Here is a 26,013-nt window from a genome sequence, read left to right on the forward strand (position 1 = left end):
TGTCTCTACAATCTAGCCTCGTAATAACACAAGAGATGTCTCTACAATCTAGCCTCGTAAAATCACAAGAGATGCCTCTACAATCTAGCCTTGTAATAACACGAGAGATGTCTCTACAATCTAGCCTCGTAATAACACAAGAGATGTCTCTACAATCTAGCCTCGTAATAACACAAGAGATGTCTCTACAATCTAGCCTCGTAATAACACAAGAGATGTCTCTACAATCTAGCCTCGTAATAACACGAGAGATGTCTCTACAATCTAGCCTCGTAATAACACAAGAGATGTCTCTACAATCTAGCCTCGTAATAACACGAGAGATGTCTCTACAATCTAGCTTCGTAATAACACAAGATATGTCTCTAAAATCTAGCCTCGTAATAACACGAGAGATGTCTCTACAATCTAGCCTCGTAATAACACAAGAGATGCCTCTACAATCTAGCCTCGTAATAACACAAGAGATGTCTCTACAATCTAGCCTCGTAATAACACAAGAGATGTCTCTACAATCTAGCCTCGTAATAACACAAGAGATGTCTCTAAAATCTAGCCTCGTAATAACACGAGAGATGTCTCTACAATCTAGCCTCGTAATAACACAAGAGATGTCTCTACAATCTAGCCTCGTAATAACACAAGAGATGTCTCTACAATCTAGCCTCGTAATAACACAAGAGATGTCTCTACAATCTAGCCTCGTAATAACACAAGAGATGTCTCTAAAATCTAGCCTCGTAATAACACGAGAGATGTCTCTACAATCTAGCCTCGTAATAACACGAGAGATGTCTCTACAATCTAGCCTCGTAATAACACGAGAGATGTCTCTACAATCTAGCCTCGTAATAACACGAGAGATGCCTCTACAATCTAGCCTTGTAATAACACGAGAGATGTCTCTACAATCTAGCCTCGTAATAAAACAAGAGATGTCTCTACAATCTAGCTTCGTAATAACACAAGAGATGTCTCTACAATCTAGCCTTGTAATAACACAAGAGATGTCTCTACAATCTAGCCTCGTAATAACACAAGAGATGTTTCTACAATCTAGCCTCGTAATAACACAAGAGATGTCTCTAAAATCTAGCCTCGTAATAACACAAGAGATGTTTAATGTTTTTCCTCCAAACAAACAGCAATAAAAATGCTCTATGGGTCAACTTCATTATAATAATCATAAAACTGTCTCTCACCTAAATGGATGTCTACTCCCCGATGCCCAGGGGAGTCACTGCCTGCCTCTCTCTGAAACAAACAAACACACACATTAACAACCCAGCCTCTCCTTATGAATTTTGGTCCACTAAAGTTGTATGCAATATATCCCACTAAATAGAACCACCATAAGGGTTCATGTGATTGGGTTGTGCTGGAAAGGACAAGAAGATATTAAAAAGCATACGTTGACATTCTGCACTAAACACTTGATTTCCAGCTGGGGATGATTGTTTATCCGCAATAACAGTTACAGTCATTGTAAATGAAATGGGATGGAATCACACCCCACACGTTTGCTTCTAGTGAAACAACAATCAATACAAAATACAATTCCAATGTACATACAAGGTAAATGTATTTGCTGTGTAAGCTATAATGGTATATTCTATTGTCTCCTTCTGACACCTTTCCATAAAATGGACGCCTGACTAGCAAGAGACAGTGAGTTTTCTGTGTGTCTGTCAGTCTCAGGTGGTCATTTGTAGCCATCATGCTGTCGTGCTGTCGTGCTGACAGAAGGCCTACAGCAGGGTTCCCCAACTGGCAGCCCAAGGGACAAATTTTATTTGCCCCCCCAAGTCTTAAAAAACCCATATATATATATATATATATATATATATATATATATTTGTAATTTTCATTATTGGACATAAAAGACTGTAAAAACACCAGTAAATCAGCTCCAAGCTATTTTCATTTTGTAAATCTGTTCCCAAGTATTCCCACACATAATAGAGAGATACGTGATCGTATACAAATGTAAGCAAGGTTTTAAATGATTATGTTTTATACAAATATTATATCTGTTTGGGCTTCTTGCGGTCAGTTTGCAGTCTACAAATGAATGGAGTTGATGATCCCTGGCCTACAGTATGAGGTAGAGACCACATCTTTACTGTGGCCTGCTGCTGACACATACAAACTGTTTCTTATTCTTTTCACTTTAATTGCTGTGTCTGTATACCAAGCAAACAGAACTAGCTACTACGTTACCATTATCCAGTGAGGATATGTATGGTAAAACCACACATTCACAACCTTTTTTAATTGATCACTTATTCTTAGTAATACATGGCCTGTGTTAGGTGTTAAAAGAGTCAAAAGGGGAATTGTTCCAATTCAGTTTTATTAATTAAAATGTCATTTTTTGTGGTGTTCAAGATGTATTTAAAAAAAAAAAAAATGATGTCTTGCAATTATTAGAAAACAATGATATGATGGTTCAACCCTGAGCTTTATAAGGACCTCTTTATGGACAGCCCACATGGGCTATATTTGGATCCAGTCTGCCTATATTCATTGTCTAACACGGAACATGGACTGTACCATCAAACAGAAGGAGGTGTGAATAAAAAGGCTATATACTGAAATATATTTGTTGTTGTTTTTATGATTTAAATTCAGGGGCCATTTCTCCGGCAGCTCCTCGAATTCATGGGATGCACTCGGTCTAGTTCTTATTCAGCCTGAGCTCCTCGTCTGAGCAGCGTATCGACTGAACCGACAGGAAAAGAGAGAGAGAGAGGGGAAGAGAAAGGAAATAGAGAGAGAGAGGGAGCAGGCTGCTGAAAAATTCATGCCTATGCCAGCTCACTCCATTCTCAGCTCAGCAGGGGCCTGGCTTTGATACTTCACACTCAGAGAAAAAATGCAAATGATTTTTCCTACATAACATGGAGAGAATATATCCCGTGAAAATGATCAAATCTCTGGCCAAACAGTTAATAATATAGTCAGAATAGATTCCAATCTGGGGGGGTTCAGATTCTAGAACAATGTGTTTTATTCAAGGTTTGGACAACGTTGTTCCCACAATCTATTTTTAAGATAAAGGTGCTCGATTTATGTTTCAATAAATTGTTGAAATTGAATATCTCAAGGTCAACCAAATCTGTAAAAATAGATTATTCCAACATTGTAACAGAAACTAAATGAATTCCCAATCTAAAAACTAAAACAATACATATCGTAGTAACCGTAGTAAGTATTTTGGTAAAAAAAATGGATCAAAATCAAAACGATCATCTACCAATGTGAAATCAGAGGCAGAGCCTGAGTCCAATACGCCAATCATTGATGAATTAAAAGTAAGGAGAGGAACGATGGCTTGTGTTAGAGTGCTAGAGGAGGAAATATTGGCTTTGACAGGTAGCACAGTAGGGTCCCTGCGCCGCAGTAAGACTACACATCTATTTTTTCACTCAGACGCTATTTCAGGAATGCTGATGAGATATTCTCCTATGTTTAGAGCTCAGTCCCTCACCAAAGGAAAAGGTTGATTCAACTCTTCAACTCCAACGGCCAAAATGAGCAGCGACATATAAACACCGGTTTCTATATTGTTATTATTACAGTGTTGTGATATAAAACTGGGTCCATTCGATGGAGAATTCAGATTCGTTTTTTCAGAAGTGATGTCAGTGGTTAGTGGTGGGAGGGGTGGAGTTTGGCTGGGGTGTTTCTCTCTCTGTGTGTGTGTGTGTGTGTGTGTGTGTGTGTGTGTGTGTGTGTGTGTGTGTGTGTGTGTGTGTGTGTGTGTGTGTGTGTGTGTGTGTGTGTGTGTGTGTGTGTGTGTGTGTAGGGTGGAGGTTGTGGAGGGTTCGTGGTTTGTGGCTGGTAGGGGTGGAGTATGGCATATGTGTGTTTGTGTGTGTATGTGTTCGTGGGCATATGTGCCTGTGTACGTGTGCACATGTATGCACTGGAGTGTGTGTGTATGTGTGTGTGTGTGTGTGTGTGTGTGTATATAGGGGGGTTGTGGAGGCTGGGTTGGGGTGAGTTAGGGGAGCTCTGCTCGTAATAATGTCTTCTCCACAGCAGGACGCCCCAACGGCCAATTACAGCACAGCATCTGGGCTGGCCGACAAGTGACCGTCGTCGCAGGCGGAGGATATGTGCTTTGTTCCGTGGCAGCGGGGCGGCATTTAGGGGAACAGATATGGATTCTGAATGCACAGCAGGTTTGGGCAACGGAGAGGTGAAGGGGGCGAGAGGTGATGCAGGCGGTGTCACTACACACTCATATACAACAGATACATTCTAATATGGTACTGTACACATCCATACACAACAGACACATTCTAATATGGTACTGTACACATCCATACACAACAGACCCATTCTAATATGGTACTGTACACATCCATACACAATAGACACATTCTAATATGGTACTGTACACATCCATACACAACAGACACATTTTAATATGGTACTGTACACATCCATACACAACAGACACATTATAATATGGTACTGTACACATCCATACACAACAGACACATTCTAATATGGTACTGTACACACTCATACACAACAGACACACATTCTAATATGTTACTGTACACATCCATACACAACAGACACACATTCTAACATGTTACTCTACACACCCATAATTGTATGGCTAAAACAGTCCAATGAGGGGTGTGGTTAGCGTAGCTGTATGACGTGGTGGGTTGATAGAAACAGCACACCAGGAACTAACAAACCAACTGCACAAGCAGCTTCACTAGTTCCACATTTTCTGTTTGAGACAAAATGAGCCCCCCAGGGCTGAAAAGGGACAGTGTTTCCAAATCACCTCAGCTGGACACTTTCAAACATCATTGTAGTGTTTCTGCACTTCTCAGTACTCAGTAGAATACTACTATGCTCTGGTTTTGAATTCCTTCTCCTTTTCCACAGAGGAGATGAAGACATATTATAATTAAGCAATAAGGCCTGTGTGGCACCCCGAGGTGCCTTATTGGTATTATGAACTGATTACCAAACTAATTAGAGCAGTAAAAATACATGTTTTGTCATACCCGTGGTACATGGTCTGATATACCACGGCTGTCAGCCAATCAGCATTCAGGGCTCGAACCACCCAGTTTATAACTGGGTCTAACACATGGAGTAGCTTGAGGACATGTATCTTCTCCATCTTCTATATCTTTCTCTCACACCAGGGTATGGAGTAGCTTGAGGACATGTATCTTCTCCATCTTCTATATCTTTCTCTCACACCAAAGTATGGAGTAGCTTGAGGACATGTATCTTCTCCATCTTCTATATCTTTCTCTCTCACACACACTTCGCTCCGCCCACAACCGTAAGGCTCTCCAGAGGGTAGTGAGGTCTGCACAACGCATCACCGGGGGCAAACTACCTGCCCTCCAGGACACCTACACCACCCGATGTCACAGGAAGGCCATAAAGATCATCAAGGACAACAACCACCCGAGCCACGGCCTGTTCACCCCACTATCATCCAGAAGGCGAGGTCAGTACAGGTGCATCAAAGCAAGGACCGAGAGACTGAAAAACAGCTTCTATCTCAAGGCCATCAGACTGTTAATCTCCAGGAGCCAGAACGCGTCTACTTCCTGAGTGGTATGACGGCTGCGTGATCCCATGGTGTTTATACTTGCGTACTATTTTTCGTACTGATGAATGTGGTACCTTCAAGCATTTGGAAATTGCTCCCAATGATGAACCAGACTTGTGGAGGTCTATAATTGTTTTGCTGATTTCTTTTGGTTTTCCCATGTCAAGCAAAGAGGCACTGAGGTTGAAGGTAAGTCTTGAAATACATCCACAAGTACACCTACAATTGACTCAAATTAGGTCAAATAGCCTATCAGAAGCTTCTAAAGCCATGACATTTTTCTGGATTTTTCCAAGCTGTTTAAAGGCACAGTCAACTGTATGTAAACTTCTGACCCACTGGAATTGTGATACAGTGAATTATAAGTGAAATAATCTGTCTGTAAACAATTGATGGAAAAATGACTTGTGTCATGCACTTAGTAGATGTCCTAACCGACTTGCCAAAACGATAGTTTGTTATCAAGAAATTTGTGGAGTGGTTGAAAAACGAGTTTTAATAACTTCAACTGTATATTCTTCTATAGTCTTTCATCCTATATTCGTCTGTTCCATACACTTGAAATTGACTGAAATGACTGTAAAATGTGTGCATATATTTTTATTTTATACAGGGGTGAGAGGATTTGCCAGGTCTCTGAGAATGGTTTTGAACATCCAGTTTGGTCTAAAGACATTGAGTTAATTAATTCCCTTGGTGTTGGCTGCTTTTTCAGCCCTTCAATGCTTCTTCCTAATGGCTTACTTGTTCTGTTTGAGAACCGGACGCGGAGGAAGGAAGAGGAAAATAAAGCGATTCCAGAACAATCTTTTCTCTCCATCTTCCTCTCTTCTAAATCAGCCGCTCCAGAGACCATAAAAGACCTTCTGCTCGTGATAAAAAATATAATTCTGCTAGTTTCATTTTCTTTTCCAATCATGCTCCAAAAACATCATTGTTCCACTTCAAATACTTTATTGTTCCATGATTATAATTTCCATGGATGAGAAGTGAAAGAGGAACACGTACATGTACTCTGTGACGCCCCTTCCATCTGTTGACGCAAATCACACGTTACTAAAATTCATGTTCATTGCCTCACATACAAGTAGAGCCTTATACCAACACATGTAAAGTAAGATCTAATGTAAACAATGCACGCATCATGAAACACATCATTGTTTAATTGTGGAGAAGGATAATACATATTTTACATATAGTTATATAGTGAGTGATGGATGTACTGAATAGCTAAACAATTATACTGTGAATAATTAATAACCAATAATGATGAAAAGTAGGGAAACAGGGGTATTGTCTGTACTACAGCGTTGCTATTGCTATAGTTTCAGTATGATTACATAAAACACGGTTATTTATCCTGGGCCTTGTACATTACATATTATAACTATAACCTATTCTACAATGCACCATTATAATACATGTTTAGCACATAATCCAGGCATCATCAAGATGTCTCTTCCCTGACACATAGGAAATCAGGATAATGCTTTAAAAAAGGTATGTTCCTCTGGACCTGTGTGATTCTACCAAGGCTTTATAGTATTAATCTGAAGTATAGAGACTTATAACTACAGCCAGACAATGGAGGTTATACCTATTCATTATTGTGTTAAATCTAAAATGTATTCTCAGGCAGGATTAAGTATTGACTAATACAAAGCCTGTTTACTGCAGGTAATTACTATCATTCTATTATAATCTCATTGAGATCAATGTGTCTCTGTTGAATTCACAGAATGAATCTGCATACTATGAGTTTATTTATCAGGCTGTATCCCTGAACCATCTCTTTACTCTACATCTATAAATCAGAATGCCTCTTAAAAGGTGAATTACTTACTCCTTGTTTTAACTTAAATATATACCTCAAATGTGTAAGTAATTTAAGGGAAAGGGGGTAATATCAGTAATTTAAGGGAAAGGGGGTAATGTCAGTAATTTAAGGGAAAGGGGGTAATATCAGTAATTTAAGGGAAAGGGGGTAATATCAGTAATTTAAGGGAAAGGGGGTAATATCAGTAATTTAAGGGAAAGAGGGTAATATCAGTAATTTAAGGGAAAGGGGGTAATATCAGTAATTTAAGGGAAAGGGGGTAATACACCTTGATGAAGCATTGGATTGCAGACAAATAAATAATTGATGGTCCATTTTTTTTTATTCACTACCACACTGACTGATAACAATACTCTTCCTGCTAATTGTCTAGAAACCACCATTAAAAATGTTAAAAGATAATGTGTTCACTCCTCAAATGAATCAGGAAATGTCATGTTGATGTGTGTCTGAGGACAGATAGGTGGCCTGTATGTTCCTATCCCACCTGTCTGGAAAAGATAGGTCTAATAATGGCAACGGAATGCTGTCCAACAATAAAATGCATTATTGACGTTTTCACCTTTATTTAGTTAAGTGATAATGCCGGAGAGGCTGGTGTTTGGAGGATATATTGGCATGGGTGTTGTTGGCAAACCATGCCAATATATCCTCCAAACACCGGCTTCTCTGGCATGATCACTTTTATACAACAGGTTACCAACATATTCAAATAATGATTGACATATTTTCATATTTTTATGAATTTATTCATACTATTTCATCCTTCCACAAGATATAGATATAGTCCCATTCTTATGCCTTGCTTGCTAGCTAGCCAACTACGGCTAACTTACAGTCACGTCAAACAGTTTAAGCTGTTATTCTCGGGAAATTTAGTTGGATACATCCATAATAATGAGTTAATAAGCCTCGATTTCACCCGCCGTAGGAAATGTTAGGACACTGTTTTTCAGAGGAGCTAGCCAACAACACAGCTAACACAATCACTTCAAACTGAAGTTGGAAAGACTGCAAACTAGCTGCACTTCGTTTCATTTGACCTGCTTTTTATTGACATTTCTTTGTATATATCCATACAAATGATGCCAACTGATTCATGATTTTGACTGGATGACAAACGCTGCCTGCCTGTCTGTCTCCTCCTGACACGTTCATTACTTTGGGACAGTTGGAGATCGAATTTGAATATTGAAACAATGTTGCAAATGTTGGAGAGACAGACCACAAGGTTTATACAAATCTCCGCTGTTAAATGTTAGTCTAAAAGAAATGTGTAGATGCTTTTTATAGTGGAGATCAAGTTAATAAGTTGTCTGGCTGGGCTGATGAGACAGTCAGATTGAAAATGTTTTTATTTTTTATTTAACCTTTCTATACTATTCTACTGTATTTTAGTCTATGCCGCTCTGACATTGCTCGTCCATATATTTGTCTATTCTTAATTCCATTCCTTACTTAGATTTGTGTGTATTGGGTATATGTTAAATTGTTAGATATTGCTGCACTGTCAGAACTAGACACACAAGCATTTTTTGAAACATTTTTTATTTAACCTTTATTTAACTAAGCAAGTCAGTTAAAAACAAATTCTTATTTACATTGTTTACCTACATTTTAGCGTCATAGATTTAGCCGGTGGTAACTTGTGGAATAGACACTGGCTGGAATGCGGTTTTAACCAATCAGCATTCAGGATTAGACCCACCTGTTGTATAATTAAGTAATAAAGCATGAGGGGGTTTGGTATATAGCCAATATACCACTGCTAAGGGCTGTTCTCCAGTAGGCCGTCATTGTAAATAAGAATTTGTTCTTAACTGACATGCCTAGTTAAATAAAGGTACAAAAAATATATATATAAAATGATGCACAACGCATCGCGGGGTGCCTGGACACAGCCCTTAGCCGTGGTATATTGGCCATACACCATAAACCCCCGAGGGGCCTTATTGCCTCTATAAACTACTAACCAACGTAATTAGAGCAGTAAAAATAAATGTTTTGTCATACCATGGTATACCACGGCTATCTGCCAATCAGCATTCAGGGTTCAAACCACCCAGTTTATAATCATAAATAAACAATGCAAACAACAAAGTGGATGTGTGTTTGATGAAGGTTACCATGGAGTGTCCCAGTGATATTTTGGCCTCCATACCATGTGGGTGTATAGTGGACGTAAAACCAAAAATAATTATGAACATTCTAAAACGACATCACAAGATGTAGCAGAGTTAAACACAAGTCACTTATGAATTAATTGATTAAGTCCTGTTTTGCATTTATTTATTCGTGATGAGGAGGGTTCCTAGATAGGAGCCTAGTATGAACACACAATGCCTCTCCCCACTGCTCTCTCAACCTGTCCCTGGCCATGCACTCCCCTTCAGTTTGTTACAGGGTGAACTTAAGTGTCCATACTTATATTTCTAGCATTATTAACACGTGTATAATATTTTGTTGTGATGTAATTACATCGCCTATTTCGAGTATTGTTATGTTGGTTGTTAAGACAATGCACAAGTTGTAGTTAAGCCTCGAGGCTGTTTTCACATTTTCCTTTCCCCATGATCTTTGTCTGTCTATATGCTGCCATCTGCTGGTACAGTTTAGACATCACCACAGAACACATTTATTGCTGTCACACTGAGGACATGATGATGGATATCGAGTTTCTAACTGGAGAGAGTAGTAACTAATCAATGATTGAAAACTACATCAACAACTGTCTGATTTAGTGAAGGTACATTAGGCCATGACTATGGTCCTTATTGGACATGCACCAGCAGGTTTAGACAGTGGTTAACTGAACACACACTGTTCTGTTTGACCAAAAGGCACACTGTACTGTATCTGTTTGAGCAAGGGTGCGACTACAGTTTAGTAGATTAATAATCTACAGCTAACCTGCATCATGCACACCTTTTGAAGTGAGACAGCCTGCTGTCATAGCCCTTACGAAAAAAGATTGTAGTCAGAGTGCAGTATGGAGCGATTATTGCGTCCAAAATAACACAGCCGACTGCAGTTACTGCACTTTTACCTCAGTTTCAAAACTACAATCAGCATTCTGCTGGCTAGGTCTCTCTTCCGTCTTTGGCTATAGATTGTTCCTGCTCGGGTCCTCTGAAATACAAGCCTATGCAAAACATTACCAACCAAAGGCAATACTTTCTGGCAGCCTGATTTACCTATCATCAAAAATAAGTTCCTCTTTATGCAACCACTCTCAACTCAGTGACATTTAGGGAATGGTGTAGGCCTAACTGACCAAATTATGTTGAACATACAGTAGGCTTTGTTATACGACGACAGAATGGCATTCAGACAGGTCATAGATATTATTATCTAAAATAAACAAAAACGAGTTGATTCACAACAAATTTAGAGTTCCGCGGAAGTCTTGTCGTCTACTCAGGAAAGACGCACAATGGCCATCTTTCCCACCTTCCTTTTATTAGAGTAGCACGATTTATTAGAGGGGCAGGATCCAAACTCGGAAGATCGATATTGAAGATGGAAGGAGCAGCGACGCGCACTGTGATAACGTCTACCAGCAGCAGCACCGACAACTTTGCCACATCTACTCTGGCATGCGATAGGCACTTTTTTCGCACTGCTTCGGGGCTCCTCGTTTTCGCAGAAATAGTAAGTAGTCAAGTTTCAAGGTTCAAGCTGTAGGCTACGGGTTACGCATGGTACATCTTCCAAAGACATGCTTACTTGCAGGTTCCTTCTAGATCATGCAACAACAATAAGACATAATTAAGGTTAAGAATACGAACATAAATTACACAAACATTTTATAGTAGCATAAGTATAATTCAAGACAGCACATTTTATAGTCCAATATTTACACGTGTATTGGAGAAGGTTGGGATGGGGGGGGGGGGGGGGGGGGGCAGGCAGTGTATTAACTGGGCAGTATGACAAGAGTCTGGTAGCAAATCAAAGTGTTTGGTCACATACATGTGTTTAGCTGATGTTATTGCGGGTGTAGCATGATTTTTGCTCATTCTTCAAGGCAAAACTGCTCCAGCTCCTTTAAGTTGGATGGGTTCTGCTGGTGTACAGCAATCTTTAAGTCATACCACAGATTCTCAATTGGATTGAGGTCTGGGCTTTGACTAGCCCATTCCAATACATTTAAATGTTTCCCCTTAATAAACCACTCAAGTGTTGCTTTAGCAGTATGCTTAGGGTCATTGTCCTGCTGGAAGGTGAACCCCCGTCCCAGTCTCAAATCTCTGGAAGACTGAAACAGGTTTCCCTCAAGAATTTCCCTGTATTTAGCACCATCCATCATTCCATCAATTCTGACCAATTTCCCAGTCCTTGCCGATGAAAAACATTCCCACAGCATGATGCTGCCACCACAATGCTTCAGAGTGGGGATGAGGTTCTCGGGGTTATGAGAGGTGTTGGGTTTACCTCAAATATAGCATTTACCTTGATGGCCAAAAAGCTCAATTTTAGTCTCATCTGACCAGAGTACATTCTTCCATATGTTTGGAGAGTCTCCCACATGCCTTTTGGTGAACACCAAATGTGTTTGCTTATTTTCTTCTTTAAGCAATGGCTTTTTTCTGGCCACTCTTCCGTAAAGCCCAGCTCTGTGGAGTGTACACCTTAAAGTGGTCCTATGGACAGATACTCCAATCTCCGCTGTGGAGGTTTGCAGCTCTTTCAGGGTTATCTTTGGTCTCTTTGTTGCCTCTGATTAATGCCCTCCTTGCCTGCTCCGTGAGTTTTGGTGGGCGGCCCTCTCTTGGCAGGTTTGTTGTGGTGCCATATTCTTTCCATTTTTTAATCATGGATTTAATGGTGCTCCGTGGGATGTTCAAAGTTTTGGATATTTTTTATAACCCAACCCTGATCTGTACTTCTCCACAACTTTGTCCCTGACCTGTTTGGAGAGCCCCTTGGTCTTCAGGGTGCCACTTGCTTGGTGGTGCTCCTTGCCTAGTGGTGTTGCAGACTCTGGGGCCTTTCAGAACAGGTGTATATATACTGAGATTATGTGACAGATCATGTGACACTTATTTAACTAATTATGTAACTTCTGAAGGTACAGCTGAAGTCGGAAGTTTACATACACCTTAGCCAAATACATTTTAACTCACTTTTTCACAATTCCTGACATTTAATCCTAGTAAACATTCCCTGTCTTAGGTCAGTTAGGATCACCACTTTATTTTAAGAATGCGAAATGTTAGAATAATAGTAGAGAGAATTATTTCTTTCAGCTTTTATTTCTTTCATCACATTCCCAGTGGGTCAGAAGTGTACATACACTCAATTAGTATTTGGTAGCATTGCCTTTAAATGGTTTAACTTGGGTCAAACGTTTCGGGTAGCCTTCCACAAGCTTCCCACAATAAGTTGGGTGAATTTTGGCCCATTCCTCCTGACAGAGCTGGTGTAACTGAGTCAGGTTTGTAGGCCTCCTTGCTCGCACATGCTTTTTCAGTTCTGCCCACAAATATTCTATAGGATTGTGGTCAGGGCATTGTGATAGACACTCCAATACCTTGACTTTGTTGTCCTTAAGCCATTTTGCCACAACTTTGGATGTATGCTTGGGCTTATTGTCCATTTGGAAGACCCATTTTCGACCAAGCTTTAGCTTCCTGACTGATGTCTTGAGATGTTGCTTCAATATATCCATATCCATTAAATTGTTTAACTTGGGTCAAACGTTTTGGGTAGCTTTCCACAAGCTTGTGAAAGTGAAATTTACTGTCTGTACATTTTTGGGGAAAAATGACTTGTGTCATGCACAAAGTAGATGTCCTAACCGACTTGCCAAAACTATAGTTTCTTAACAAGAAATGTGTGGAGTGGTTGAAAAACGAGTTTTAATGACTCCAACCTAAATGTATGTAAACTTCCGACTTCAACTTTAATTGGTTGCACCAGATCTAATTTAGGGTCTTCATAGTAAAGGGAGTGAATACATATGCATGCACCACTTTTCCGTTTAATTTTCTTTTTAAATAAATTATTTTTTTCATTTCACTTCACCAATTTGGACAATTTTGTGTTTGTCCATTACATGAAATCCAAATAAAAATCTATTTAAATTGCAGGTTGTAATGCAACAAAATAGGAAAAACGCCAAGGGGATGAATACTTTTGCAAGGCACTGTACATATGAGATGAGTAATGAAAGATATGTAAACATTATTAAAGTGACATTATTAAAGTGGCTAGTGTTCTATTTATTAAAGTTGCCAATGATTTCAAGTCTGTGTACATAGGCGGCAGCCTCTCTGTGCTAGTGATGGCTATTTAACAGTCTGATGGCCTTGAGATAGAAGCTGTTTTTCAGTCTCTCGGTCCCATTTTTGATGCACCTGTACTGACCTCGCATTCTGGATAACAGAGAGATGAACAGGCAGTGGCTCGGGTGGTTGTTGTCCTTGATGGTCTTTTTGGCCTTCCTGTGACATTGGTTACTGTAGGTGTCCTGAAGGCAGGTAGTGATGCATTGTGCAGACCGCACCATCCTCTGGAGAGCCCTGCGGTTGTGGGCGGTGCAGTTGCCATACCAGGCGGTGATACATCCTGACAGGATTCTCTCAATTCTGCATCTGTAAAAGTTTGTAAGGGTTTTAGGTGACAAGCTATTGCGCCTTCAGCTGGTCTGCGTATGCTCTGAGTTGTGATGTCAGTGTGTAGTATGAATGTAAATGTGTGTACGTCTATATGGGCGTGTGCATGAGGGAGTGCATGTGTGCTAAGTTGAGGAGAATCAGAGCAGGTGGTCAGTCCAGTTCAATTGTTCAACAGTCTGATGGCTTGTAGATAGAAACTGTCTCTGAGCCTGTTGGTATCAGACCTCATGCTCTGACCGTCTGCCAGATGTTAAGGGAGGGAGAGAACAGCTTGTGACTGGGGTGTGTGGGGTCCTGGATGATGCTGCATGACTTCCTCAGGCACTGTTTCGAGTAGATGTACTGGATAGGTGAGAGCACGGTCCCATGATGTACTGGGCCGTCTTCACCACCCGCTGGAGGGCCTTGCGGTCGTATACGGAACAATTCCCGTACCAGGCCGTGGTGCAACCGGTTAGGACATTCTTGATGGTGCAGGGCTAGTATTTGGAGAGGACCCGGGGCGGCATGCTGTTGACAACAGTGGAGGTGGTGTTGGTCCATGACACGTCCTCGGTGATGTGGACACCGAGGAACTTAAAACTAGTGACTCTCTCTACTGCAGTCCGGTTGATGTGGATCGGGACATGTTCACACCCCTGGGGCACCCCTGAGTTAAGAGTCAGTGTGGAGGAGGTGTTGTTGACAATCCCCACAGCCTGTGGTCTACCCCTCAGGGAGTTCAGGATCCAGTTGCAGAGAGTGATGTCCTAACTGCAGCACAAACATATTTGTGTCCAAGTTCAATATAATAATTTATTGAAATCACTATGGCAGTGGCTTTTACCATCTTTCTCACAATAACTGCCATCAGAATTCATGGAGGGAATCAATACCGCTTTGTTGATTAAACAAATTAAACACATTATGAAGATCAGACATTTTATATTGTTCATACCTTGTATCACATGGCTAATTGTACCCTTATCATAGGGGCACAATTAGTTCTGATAAAGGGAAGAGTTGGCCATTTGCTGAATTCCATTACTTTTATACAGATTTGCATTCTGTTCGACCTGTATATTTTATGTGCATTTTATACACATTTTGCATAGGCTAATGACCTGTATGACATTTTTTCACAGATGGTGACGTGACATTGTATTGAAAACTGCACTGAACTGAAGATTCAATTATTTCAAAATTTTCAAGGAAATATAACTGGAGAAAATTACCATAATGTCAACCTACTTCCTGTAATATAGGCTACTTCCTGTAATATAGCTTACTTCCTGTAATATAGGCTACTTTCTGAAAAATAGGCTACTTTCTGAAATATAGGATACTTTCTGTAATATAGGATACTTTCTGTAATATAGGATACTTTCTGTAATATAGACTACTTTCTGTAATATAGGATACTTTCTGTAATATAGACTACTTTCTGTAATATAGGATACTTTCTGTAATATAGACTACTTTCTGAAATATAGGATACTTTCTGTAATATAGACTACTTTCTGAAATATAGGATACTTTCTGTAATATAGACTACTTTCTGTAATATAGGATACTTTCTGTAATATAGACTACTTTCTGAAATATAGGATACTTTCTGTAATATAGGATACTTTCTGTAATATAGGATACTTTCTGTAATATAGACTACTTTCTGAAATATAGGATACTTTCTGTAATATAGACTACTTTCTGTAATATAGGATACTTTCTGTAATATAGGATACTTTCTGTAATATAGACTACTTTCTGTAATATAGGATACTTTCTGTAATATAGACTACTTTCTGAAATATAGGATACTTTCTGTAATATAGGATACTTTCTGTAATATAGGATACTTTCTGTAATATAGGATACTTTCTGTAATATAGACTACTCTCTGAAATATAGGATACTTTCTGTAATATAGGATACTTTCTGTAATATAGACTACTTTCTGTAATATATACTACTTTCTGTAATATAGGATACTTTCTGTAATATAGGATACTTTCTGTAATATAGGATACTTTCTGTAATATAGACTACTTTCTGTAATATATACTACTTTCTGTAATAAAGACTACTTTCTGTAATATAGACTACTTTCTGTAATATAGACTACTTTCTGAAATATAGGATACTTTCTGTAATATAGGATACTTTCTGTAATATGGGATACTTTCTGTAATATAGGATACTTTCTGTAATATAGACTACTTTCTGTAATATATACTACTTTCTGTAATATAGGCTACTTTCTGTAATATATACTACTTTCTGTAATATAGACTACTTTCTGTAATAAAGACTACTTTCTGTAATAAAGACTACTTTCTGTAATATCTACTACTTTCTGTAATATAGGCTACTTTCTGTAATATAGACTACTTTCTGTAATATAGGATACTTTCTGTAATATCTACTACTTTCTGTAATATAGACTACTTTCTGTAATATCTACTACTTTCTGTAATATAGGATACTTTCTGTAATATAGACTACTTTCTGTAATATAGGATACTTTCTGTAATATAGACTACTTTCTGTAATATAGGATACTTTCTGTAATATAGGATACTTTCTGTAATATATACTACTTTCTGTAATATAGACTACTTTCTGTAATATAGACTACTTTCTGAAATATAGGATACTTTCTGTAATATAGGCTACTTTCTGTAATATAGGCTACTTTCTGTAATATAGACTACTTTCTGTAATATAGACTACTTTCTGTAATATAGACTACTTTCTGTAATATAGGATACTTTCTTTAATATAGACTACTTTCTGTAATAAAGACTACTTTCTGTAATATAGGATACTTTCTGAAATATAGGATACTTTCTGTAATATATACTACTTTCTGAAATATAGGATACTTTCTGTAATATAGGATACTTTCTGTAATATAGGATACTTTCTGTAATATAGACTACTTTCTGTAATATATACTACTTTCTGTAATATAGAATACTTTCTGTAATATAGAATACTTTCTGTAATATAGAATACTTTCTGTGTAGACAGACATTGGTTCTCAGTACAGTGTTTTATTTTTCTTCGGAAAGGGAAGTTGCTTAAAAAACAAGGTCAGTTTCATTGTCCCTTTTCCTTCCAGCATCAGAGGAGAATGTGACCAAGAGAGTCTCCTCTTCCACTTAGGCCAGACATTCTTTTTTCCTGTGACATGAAGCAACCAATGAAACATTCTTTTCTTTTAATAACAGGAAGGGAGGTTTGCAGTGTAACAGAGGACAAAACGTCCCATTATTTACAGTAGCATGCAGTATAACAAACGGCATCTATAGATTTATCATGATCAATGTGTGACGACATTCTGTCAGATCAGATAGGTGTCAGTCAGCTGCGGGTTTAATTTCGGTTCCAGCAATACAAACTATGAAAAATCACTGGCAATTATGTTATACTTTGTATAGCTGTTGTACTGTTTTAGATAAGAGTTTGCAGGTAAACAGATCACTCTACACTGCACTGGATCCTGTGCATATGATTTGATTTGATTTAGGCTATATTATTTCCTTTCCTTGTAATGTCTTTCTACAGTATGCCATCAAGATAAGCACAGCAAATGCATTTAAATACATGATAAGGTAGACACCACTAGACTACAGCCATCACTGACCATGTGTGCGTCCCAAATGGCATCCTATTTACTTTCTACTGGAGCCCTATGGGCCCTGTTAAAAAGTAGTGCACTATAAAGGGAATAGGATGCCATTTGGAATACTGGCTATGTGCTTCCCTGTCCCCTCAGGTGTTTGGTCTGCTGGTATGGATGCTGATAGCAGGGACAGAGTACTTCCGTGTGTCTGCCTTTGGGTGGGTCATGTTTGTGGCCATCTTGTACTGGGTCCTGACGGTCATCTTTCTCATCATCTACCTGACCATGGCTTACAACAGGATCCCTCAGGTCCCCTGGACAACTGTGGTACAACACATACTACGACACATAATACAACAGCACATTATTTGAAACATGAGAGATTGAGGTTGTTTATTATATATCTAGTAATTGAATAATTGTGGACTATTTATGTAACAGAAAACCAATGGATTTAATTAACTGCCTTGATGGTTTTGGGGGAGAGAGCAAATAGATTAACCAAGTCTTTATGAATGTGATCAAATGAAACCATTCTATAATGTGTACTACCCTACAGTATCTGAGCCAGCCGGAAATCCTGTTGTTGTCATTCTACAGGGCCTGTTCTTCAACAGTAGTGCTACAGTGATGTATGTGGTGTTCTACAGGGTCTGTTCTTCAACAGTAGTGCTACAGTGATGTATGTGTTGTTCTACAGGATCTGTTCTTCAACAGTAGTGCTACAGTGATGTATGTGGTGTTCTATAGGGTCTGTTCTTCAACAGTAGTGCTACAGTGATGTATGTGGTGTTCTATAGGGTCTGTTCTTCAACAGTAGTGCTACAGTGATGTATGTGGTGTTCTATAGGGTCTGTTCTTCAACAGTAGTGCTACAGTGATGTATGTGGTGTTCTATAGGGTCTGTTCTTCAACAGTAGTGCTACAGTGATGTATGTGGTGTTCTACAGGGTCTGTTCTTCAACAGTAGTGCTACAGTGATGTATGTGGTGTTCAACAGGGTCTGTTCTTCAACAGTAGTGCTACAGTGATGTATGTGGTGTTCTACAGGGTCTGTTCTTCAACAGTAGTGCTACAGTGATGTATGTGGTGTTCAACAGGGTCTGTTCTTCAACAGTAGTGCTACAGTGATGTATGTGGTGTTCTACAGGGTCTGTTCTTCAACAGTAGTGCTACAGTGATGTATGTGGTGTTCAACAGGGTCTGTTCTTCAACAGTAGTGCTACAGTGATGTATGTGGTGTTCTACAGGGTCTGTTCTTCAACAGTAGTGCTACAGTGATGTATGTGGTGTTCAACAGGGTCTGTTCTTCAACAGTAGTGCTACAGTGATGTATGTGGTGTTCTACAGGGTCTGTTCTTCAACAGTAGTGCTACAGTGATGTATGTGGTGTTCTACAGGGTCTGTTCTTCAACAGTAGTGCTACAGTGATGTATGTGGTGTTCTACAGGGTCTGTTCTTCAACAGTAGTGCTACAGTGATGTATGTGGTGTTCTACATGGTCTGTTCTTCAACAGTAGTGCTACAGTGATGTATGTGGTGTTCTACAGGGTCTGTTCTTCAACAGTAGTGCTACAGTGATGTATGTGGTGTTCTACAGGGTCTGTTCTTCAACAGTAGTGCTACAGTGATGTATGTGGTGTTCTACAGGGTCTGTTCTTCAACAGTAGTGCTACAGTGATGTATGTGGTGTTCTACAGGGTCTGTTCTTCAACAGTAGTGCTACAGTGATGTATGTGGTGTTCTACAGGATCTGTTCTTCAACAGTAGTGCTACAGTGATGTATGTGGTGTTCTACAGGGTCTGTTCTTCAACAGTAGTGCTACAGTGATGTATGTGGTGTTCTACAGGATCTGTTCTTCAACAGTAGTGCTACAGTGATGTATGTGGTGTTCTACAGGGTCTGTTCTTCAACAGTAGTGCTACAGTGATGTATGTGGTGGCAGCAGCAGTGGATGCAGCTTCAATCAGCCATGCTATTAAGGGGCGCCATAACTACAACTGCTGGGTAGCATCCACAGTAAGAAAACCTCCTCAGACCTCCCAGACAGACATTTAAATCACGCCAACTGTGGGCCTCCCGGGTGGCGCAGTGGTCTAGGGCACTGCATCGCAGCGCTAGCTGCGCCACCAGAGTCTCTGGGTTTGCGCCCAGGCTCTGTCGCAGCCGGCCGCGACCGGGAGGTCCGTGGGGCGATGCACAATTGGCCCAGCGTCGTCCGGGTTAGGGAGGGTTTGGCCGGTAGGGATATCCTTGTCTCATCGCGCTCCAGCGACTCCTGTGGCGGGCCGGGCATAGTGCGTGCTAACCAAGGGGGCCAGGTGCACGGTGTTTCCTCCGACACATTGGTGCGGCTGGCTTCCGGGTTGGAGGCGCGCTGTGTTAAGAAGCAGTGTGGCTTGTTTGCGTTGTGCTTCGGAGGACGCATGGCTTTCGACCTTCGTCTCTCCCGAGCCCGTACGGGAGTTGTATCGATGAGACAAGATAGTAATTACTAGCGATTGGATACCATGAAAATTGGGGAGAAAAGGGGGTAAAATTAAAATAAATAAAAAAATCACGCCAACAATATGATTTATGATTACAGCGATATTAAAATATACACTATTAAAATGCCAAATATATGCCTACAAGTCAGATAAGAGAGGTATGATGCCACTGTACCATCCAGAATGCTATCTATTTGCTATATATTAAGCCTACTCAAACTCATACCCAGTATTGTACTGAATTATGTTTTCATCCGTCTTTTTTTCAGTTCTTTGCCTTCCTGGTCACGCTCTGCTATGCAGGAAGTACATATTTAAGTTTTAAATCGTGGAGATCAAGGGATGAGGAACAATAACCAATCACAAAGGACAGCTAAAGTATATCCATTTTGGAACACATGAAGAATGCAACAACCACTCCTTCCCTTTGGAATGCATTTCTCTATTATTTGATTTCTGTTATATTTCTGTTGTTTTGGAGTCATGGTGTGTTTCATCTGTTGGAATGACAGAGCCTGAACCTCAGTGGTGTTTTTACTTCTTATGAACTCATGAATTTTTTAAAATTACATTTGGATGAAAATGACTGAAGCTAATAAAGTGGCTATTCTGTTTTTCTGAAGCTGGAGATAAAGCTTTAACTCCAATATTAAAATGGATTGGACAGTAATGTTGTCCCACACTAGATGGTGCTACAATACAAGACTAAGAAACAGGGCTGATGAACATTACAGTCAATTCTCTTTTTCATTATTATTATGTGACCAGTTTCAGGAAACTAGGCGTACTTCACAGGAGTACCTTTTCAATTAGACATTTCTTTTTTCAAAAGATGTTTTTTGGCGGAAATGCCTACTCGAACATGTGAACTTACATGTGCCTTAATAGCAAACTTGTATGCCATCTGTAAATACGAATAAAAATGTAGGCTTTTTACCGTCTGCTCAGACACTGTTGGGATTTGGTCATCTCCGATGAAGAATTTCAGGTCAGAGAGTACTCCCTTCACAATCGAGATGCTGCGTGACTTGGATGGTTTAATCTTCATACGGGCCCAGCTGATGTTCTCCTCGAGTTTTCTGTGCAGTCTCCTGGTGCATGGGACAGTGGTGGTCAATGTTGTAATGTCGTCCATGTAGGCTCTGAGTGGAGGGAGGCGGAAACCAGAGTCAACTCGCTGTCCACCAGCAACCCATTTTGAGGATCTGATGATAACCTCCATTGCCATTATGAATGCCAACGGAGAAATGGTACATCCCACCATTATACCTACATTCAGGCACTGCCATGAGGTGGTGAACTCTGAGGTGGTGAAGCAGAACTCCAGATCCTGGAAGTACGACTTCACCAGGGTTGTGATGGTGTACGGTATGTGGAAAAATCTGAAGGCAGACCACAGGAGTTCATGGGGCACAGAGCCAAATGCATTGGCGAGGTCGAGGAAGACTACATGGAGGTCCCTTTTCTTCACCTTGGCCATTTGGATCTGGTGCCAGATCATGCTGGAATGTTCCAAGCAGCCAGAGAACCCTGATATTCCTTTCTTCTGTACAGATGTATCGACGTACGCATTCCTTTGCAGGTACTCGGCCATCCTCTGGGCAATGACCCTAAAGAAGATTTTACCCTCGACATTCAGTAAGGAGATTGGGCGGAATTGGCTGATGTTCACTGCATCCTTCTCCTTAGGGATCAGGACCCCGCCTGCCCTACGCCACACTTTGGGTATTATCTTCTTTTGCCAAGCTGTTCTCATAAGCCTCCAGAGGACCCTCAGGACGTCTGGTGCGTTCTTATACACTTTGTACGGGACTCCATTTGGCCCCGGGGCTGATGCTGTTCTTGCCCGTCGAACTGTGTTTTCCACCTCTTTCCATGTCGGAGGGCTGGTCTCAATATGATGTTCTGGGGGTTCAATGGGTGGGATATCTGATGGGATGGCCAGATGTTCATGTCGCTTTGAGTCAAAGTTTGTTGTTATCAGGTGCTCCTCTAGGTCTTTCTTTGTTGTTTTTAGAGCTCCACTTTTTTCCTTCGTGAACAGACTTTTAAGGAACTTGAAGGGATCTTTATAGAATCGAGTTCTAGTTTGTTCTTTCTTCCTTCTGCGTTTCCGTAGGTTCTCTGCTCTACGGAGGGATGCCAACCGGGTTTTAATGTCAGCCTGAAGTGCCTCTATGCCCTCCTTTTCCACTTCCGAGGCCTTCTTCCACTGTTTCTTAAGCTGTCTCCTTTCTTGAACGAGGCGCTTGATTTCTTGTTGCCTCCTGGAAACAGGTGGGGTTGGAACCTTTCTCCCGCCTTTTGCCTCTTGCACTCCAAGCTTTCTGCCCCATACTCATAGATGATGTCCCCCATCCTCTCCAACTTCTTCTCCACTGTGCCTCGAAGTTTCTCGAGGGTCAAGGTAAGGTCAGTATTCACTGCTTCCCACAACTTCTTGTCACTGGCGCCAGGCCACTTCACATACGGTCTGTGCCCTGGTAGTCTCCTCTCGACTGCAGGTCTGGGAGGCTGGGTGAGTTCCACTCCTGTTGTTGGTTCCACCTCAGTTGTTACTTCGGTGCTTGAGTTTACGTCCTCCATGACAGTGGTACTGATACTTGCAGTATCATCCACATTACACTAAATGCAAATAGCAAAAATCCATATAATTTTTGCCCCATTTTAAATCGGTGGCTGTTCCTCAAATTAGCTCGAATTTACTGGGACTAAGACAATGTTTCAAGGAACCACATACTTATTCTGTAAAACAAAGACAATAGAATGAAATTAGAAAAGTTTTTTTTTATCTCACCTTAACTAGTTAAGCAGCTGTGACTGTTGAACCATGCATATACTGTATAAGCCCTATCTATAAAACTGTCTAATCTAGACCAACCACACAGTTAAAGCTACAGTCTGTGATTCGCAACAAAGTGGTGTCCCTTCACTTCCCTTCCCACCACTTGTTTTGGTATACAGCTGAAAATTGAACAGCGTCCCAAATCTCAGACTGTAGCTTTAACTAAAACACTATTTAGCTTGTCATGCAATGCCAGGCTAGAAGGGGAGCAGACTTCATAGACAAAATGTTTGATGTTATGAATGGGTATGGCAGATATACGTTCCAGACATTATGGGTGTGTTGGATAGTAGTGCTGGGAATTGCCAGGGACCTCACGATGCGATGTTATCACAATACTTAGGTGCTGATATGATATGTATTACGATTCTATACTGTGATTTTATTGTGATGCGATGTTCCAAACATATTGCTCACTATATGTCTGTGGCAGAGAGACTAGAAAGCATGAGAAAGTAATGGAAATTGCCCCCCAAAAATCTGCTTCCTATTTAAAATGAAAATGGTGAACAGTCTATGAAGGAAAATAAGAGTTTTAGTGCAGGGACAGCCAACTAGCACAAAAACAATAGTTTGATATTGTTGATACGATACTATATATTGTCGAAAATAATATCCCGTTCTGTAACTATCAATTTTCTTTCCTTCATTACTATTGGTTAGGCGTTTTAACGGTCTTGCAGTTATAAATGTAATTCCTTATTGACACCATTGAGGTAGGGTTTGTTAAGATGACAGATTAGTTTATTGTAGCTTCTGGTCACTACTGTATGTATTTTCTAATCAAAAGGAATACAATGAAATATAATGATTAAAGATATGATTTTTATTAAAATGTCCACAAGCAGATGTAGCAGAAAAGGAACAACAAATAACAAATACAGCGTGTATAAAATAATGAAGGTGAAGCACCCTGAGACGCTATTATCTCTCCATAATATTTGATTGTTCAATTAATCAAAGATATAATTAATCCTTTAAATCCCATATGATTCTTTCATTTATTGAGATAAAATGTGATAACCTCAAATGATGTGAAACAACGCATGTGGTCTGTGACCCACGCTGACAGGACTGTTTTAATATCTCTATCTGATGGGCACTTCATGAGAATTTAAACTGAATGAATTTGAATGTTTAGAAGTATTTTTGTACTGCTTCAAGTGAGGAATCACCTAAAAAATACTTCCAAAGTACTCAAAACATTCAAATTCATTCAGTTTAAATTCTCATGAAGCGCCCATCAGATAGTGATATAAAAAACTGTTCTGTCAGCGTCTATGTCAAACATCCGTCCAACATATAGGGTCAGTTTCCTGGACACAGATTAAGTTTACTCCTGGACTAAAAAGCATGTTGAATGGAGAATCTCCATTGAAAGTAACTAGTCCAGGACTAGGCTTAATCTGTATCCGGGATACCATCCCAAAGAGCAAGACATACTTTTTTTCCCTAAAAAATAGGAGTTACTGTTTCCAGTGCTGTTTCCAGAGTACTGTTTCCAGCCCCTTCCATGTATACCAATCCCCAGTGGGCTCCGATGGAGGTGATCCCGGCACCGTTGAAGCGACCGCTGAGCAGCCTCAGCTCATTGCCCATGTTGGCTGGGTAGAAGTTGAAGGAGACTTGGTTGGGCAGGCCGGCTGACAGAGTGCGCCCCATGTTGGTGGTTAACACCAGGTAGCAGATGTGGTCTGCTGGGTTGTACTTCCCAGACACCTCGACGATGGCCTCTTCATTAAACAGCTCCATTTCCTGCTTTTCACCCACTTCGTGACCGAACACAGGAGTCCAGGTGTTGCCGTATCTCAGCTGGAACCTAAAACAGAGGAAGCTTTTCACGTTGGTTGTGCTTTGATAAGGTACATTCAGACTGAGAGAGCAGGTAGCGTCAGAGAATATCACGGAATTACATTTTACATTGTACTCTGGGTTAGATATGATAACACTATTGTTTGGTCATAAACTGAATATGTAATAAACACAACAAATAAATGAATACAGAAAGACAGAAAGAAAGAGTGTCTGTTGGGTAGTGTAGTTGGACTGAGTCAGTGGTGTTTGTTGGGTAGTTTTGTTGGACTGAGTCGTGGTGTCTGTTGGGTAGTGTAGTTGGACTGAGTCGTGGTGTCTGCTGGGTAGTGTAGTTGGACTGAGTCAGTGGTGTCTGCTGGGTAGTGTAGTTGGACTGAGTCAGTGGTGTCTGTTCATGGGTCAGGGTCTGCTCACCCGCTGATGTAGGCGTTGTTGTTGTAGTAGTAGTAGTAGTTGTTGTTGTTGGTCTCCCACACTCTGACTCCTGTGATGCGTCCTTCACCGTAGGAAGCAAATGGGGTGCCACCTCCCTGACCCACCGCAGAGGAATACGAGTACGGGTCTTTGATGGCTAAAATAACATGGGCAATATGTTTACTATATTAATAATACATATTTATATATACATCATTTTAATTTTACCAACACATTTCTGAAAGATCTTTACATTATGAATAAAGTGAAGATGAATTAACTAAAGTACATTCTGCAATGATTTAATCCATCAGCTTTTGTCTCAAAGAAGAACTCCTAAGTCTAAGTGAAAAAGACAAGTTGGTGAAAGCACAAAAGCTATTATTTTATCATTATAATTCAGAACTGTATTTTTATTACTCACGCATTGCCCAGCAGCTAGCCAAGAACACTGTGACAACCAGGATTAAGAACATTCTGCAAAAGTGAGGCATCAATACTTAAGACCTTTAATTTCAGTCAATTTTACTCTTACTCTGTTTCACTTTAAATGGTAAAACTTGAAATAATGTAGTTAATAATGTTTTTCGAAGTAGTTTGTCAAAACAACTAAGTCCTTTTACCTGTCAGGTCAGCCAGTGTTTCCTAGGAGGGAGAAGAAAATAACCTTTTGAATTATGACGTAACAAACAACAAACCATTCTTGAATTTTACATGTTATAAAACAGCTCTAAAAAGGTAAACCAAGTCTTGTTTACTACAATCACTCTTGTAGTGCTAAACTAC

General features: G+C 40.0%; 3 protein-coding genes across 3 annotated transcripts in view; 2 read left to right on the forward strand and 1 right to left on the reverse strand.

The window, feature by feature from the left end:
- Positions 1-2,577, forward strand: part of LOC129842558 (uncharacterized) — a 12,159-nt gene extending 9,582 nt beyond the window's left edge. The window contains exon 2 of the mRNA XM_055911152.1: positions 1-2,577. This exon is cut by the window's left edge and continues 7,444 nt beyond it. Within this exon, the coding sequence (XP_055767127.1) occupies positions 1-1,151 (1,151 nt within the window). The 3' untranslated portion in view covers positions 1,152-2,577.
- Positions 2,578-10,929: 8,352 nt separating this feature from the next.
- LOC129842565 (CKLF-like MARVEL transmembrane domain-containing protein 8) lies at positions 10,930-20,518 on the forward strand. Its single transcript, XM_055911166.1, has 4 exons — positions 10,930-11,087; positions 17,817-17,990; positions 19,564-19,683; positions 20,423-20,518. Exons 1-4 carry the CDS (start codon positions 10,956-10,958, stop codon positions 20,507-20,509), a joined length of 513 nt encoding a protein of 170 aa, XP_055767141.1. The 5' UTR covers positions 10,930-10,955; the 3' UTR covers positions 20,510-20,518.
- Positions 20,519-24,157: 3,639 nt separating this feature from the next.
- On the reverse strand, positions 24,158-25,703 carry LOC129842564 (zymogen granule membrane protein 16-like). Its single transcript, XM_055911165.1, has 3 exons — positions 25,652-25,703; positions 25,228-25,384; positions 24,158-24,817 (listed from the first exon to the last, which is right to left on the reverse strand). The coding sequence occupies exons 1-3, from the start codon at positions 25,701-25,703 to the stop codon at positions 24,451-24,453; spliced, it is 576 nt and encodes a 191-aa protein (XP_055767140.1). The 3' UTR covers positions 24,158-24,450.
- Between the last annotated feature and the right edge of the window lie 310 nt (positions 25,704-26,013).

The sequence above is a fragment of the Salvelinus fontinalis genome, unplaced genomic scaffold, assembly GCF_029448725.1.
Source record: "Salvelinus fontinalis isolate EN_2023a unplaced genomic scaffold, ASM2944872v1 scaffold_0052, whole genome shotgun sequence".
NCBI lineage: Eukaryota > Metazoa > Chordata > Actinopteri > Salmoniformes > Salmonidae > Salvelinus > Salvelinus fontinalis.

Bases quoted from the DNA above. Each gene is read 5' to 3' on its own strand.
- LOC129842564 (XM_055911165.1), bottom strand. From the start codon at position 25,703: ATGTTCTTAATCCTGGTTGTCACAGTGTTCTTGGCTAGCTGCTGGGCA. The intron at 25,385-25,651 runs GTGAGTAATAAA...ATGTTATTTTAG, and splicing joins GGCTAGCTGCTGGGCAATGC to CCATCAAAGACCCGTACTCG. The intron at 24,818-25,227 runs GTGAGCAGACCC...CCTCTGTTTTAG, and splicing joins AACAACGCCTACATCAGCGG to GTTCCAGCTGAGATACGGCA.
- LOC129842565 (XM_055911166.1), top strand. From the start codon at position 10,956: ATGGAAGGAGCAGCGACGCGCACTGTGATAACGTCTACCAGCAGCAGC. The intron at 11,088-17,816 runs GTAAGTAGTCAA...CTGTCCCCTCAG, and splicing joins TCCTCGTTTTCGCAGAAATA to GTGTTTGGTCTGCTGGTATG. The intron at 19,684-20,422 runs GTAAGAAAACCT...TCTTTTTTTCAG, and splicing joins ACTGCTGGGTAGCATCCACA to TTCTTTGCCTTCCTGGTCAC.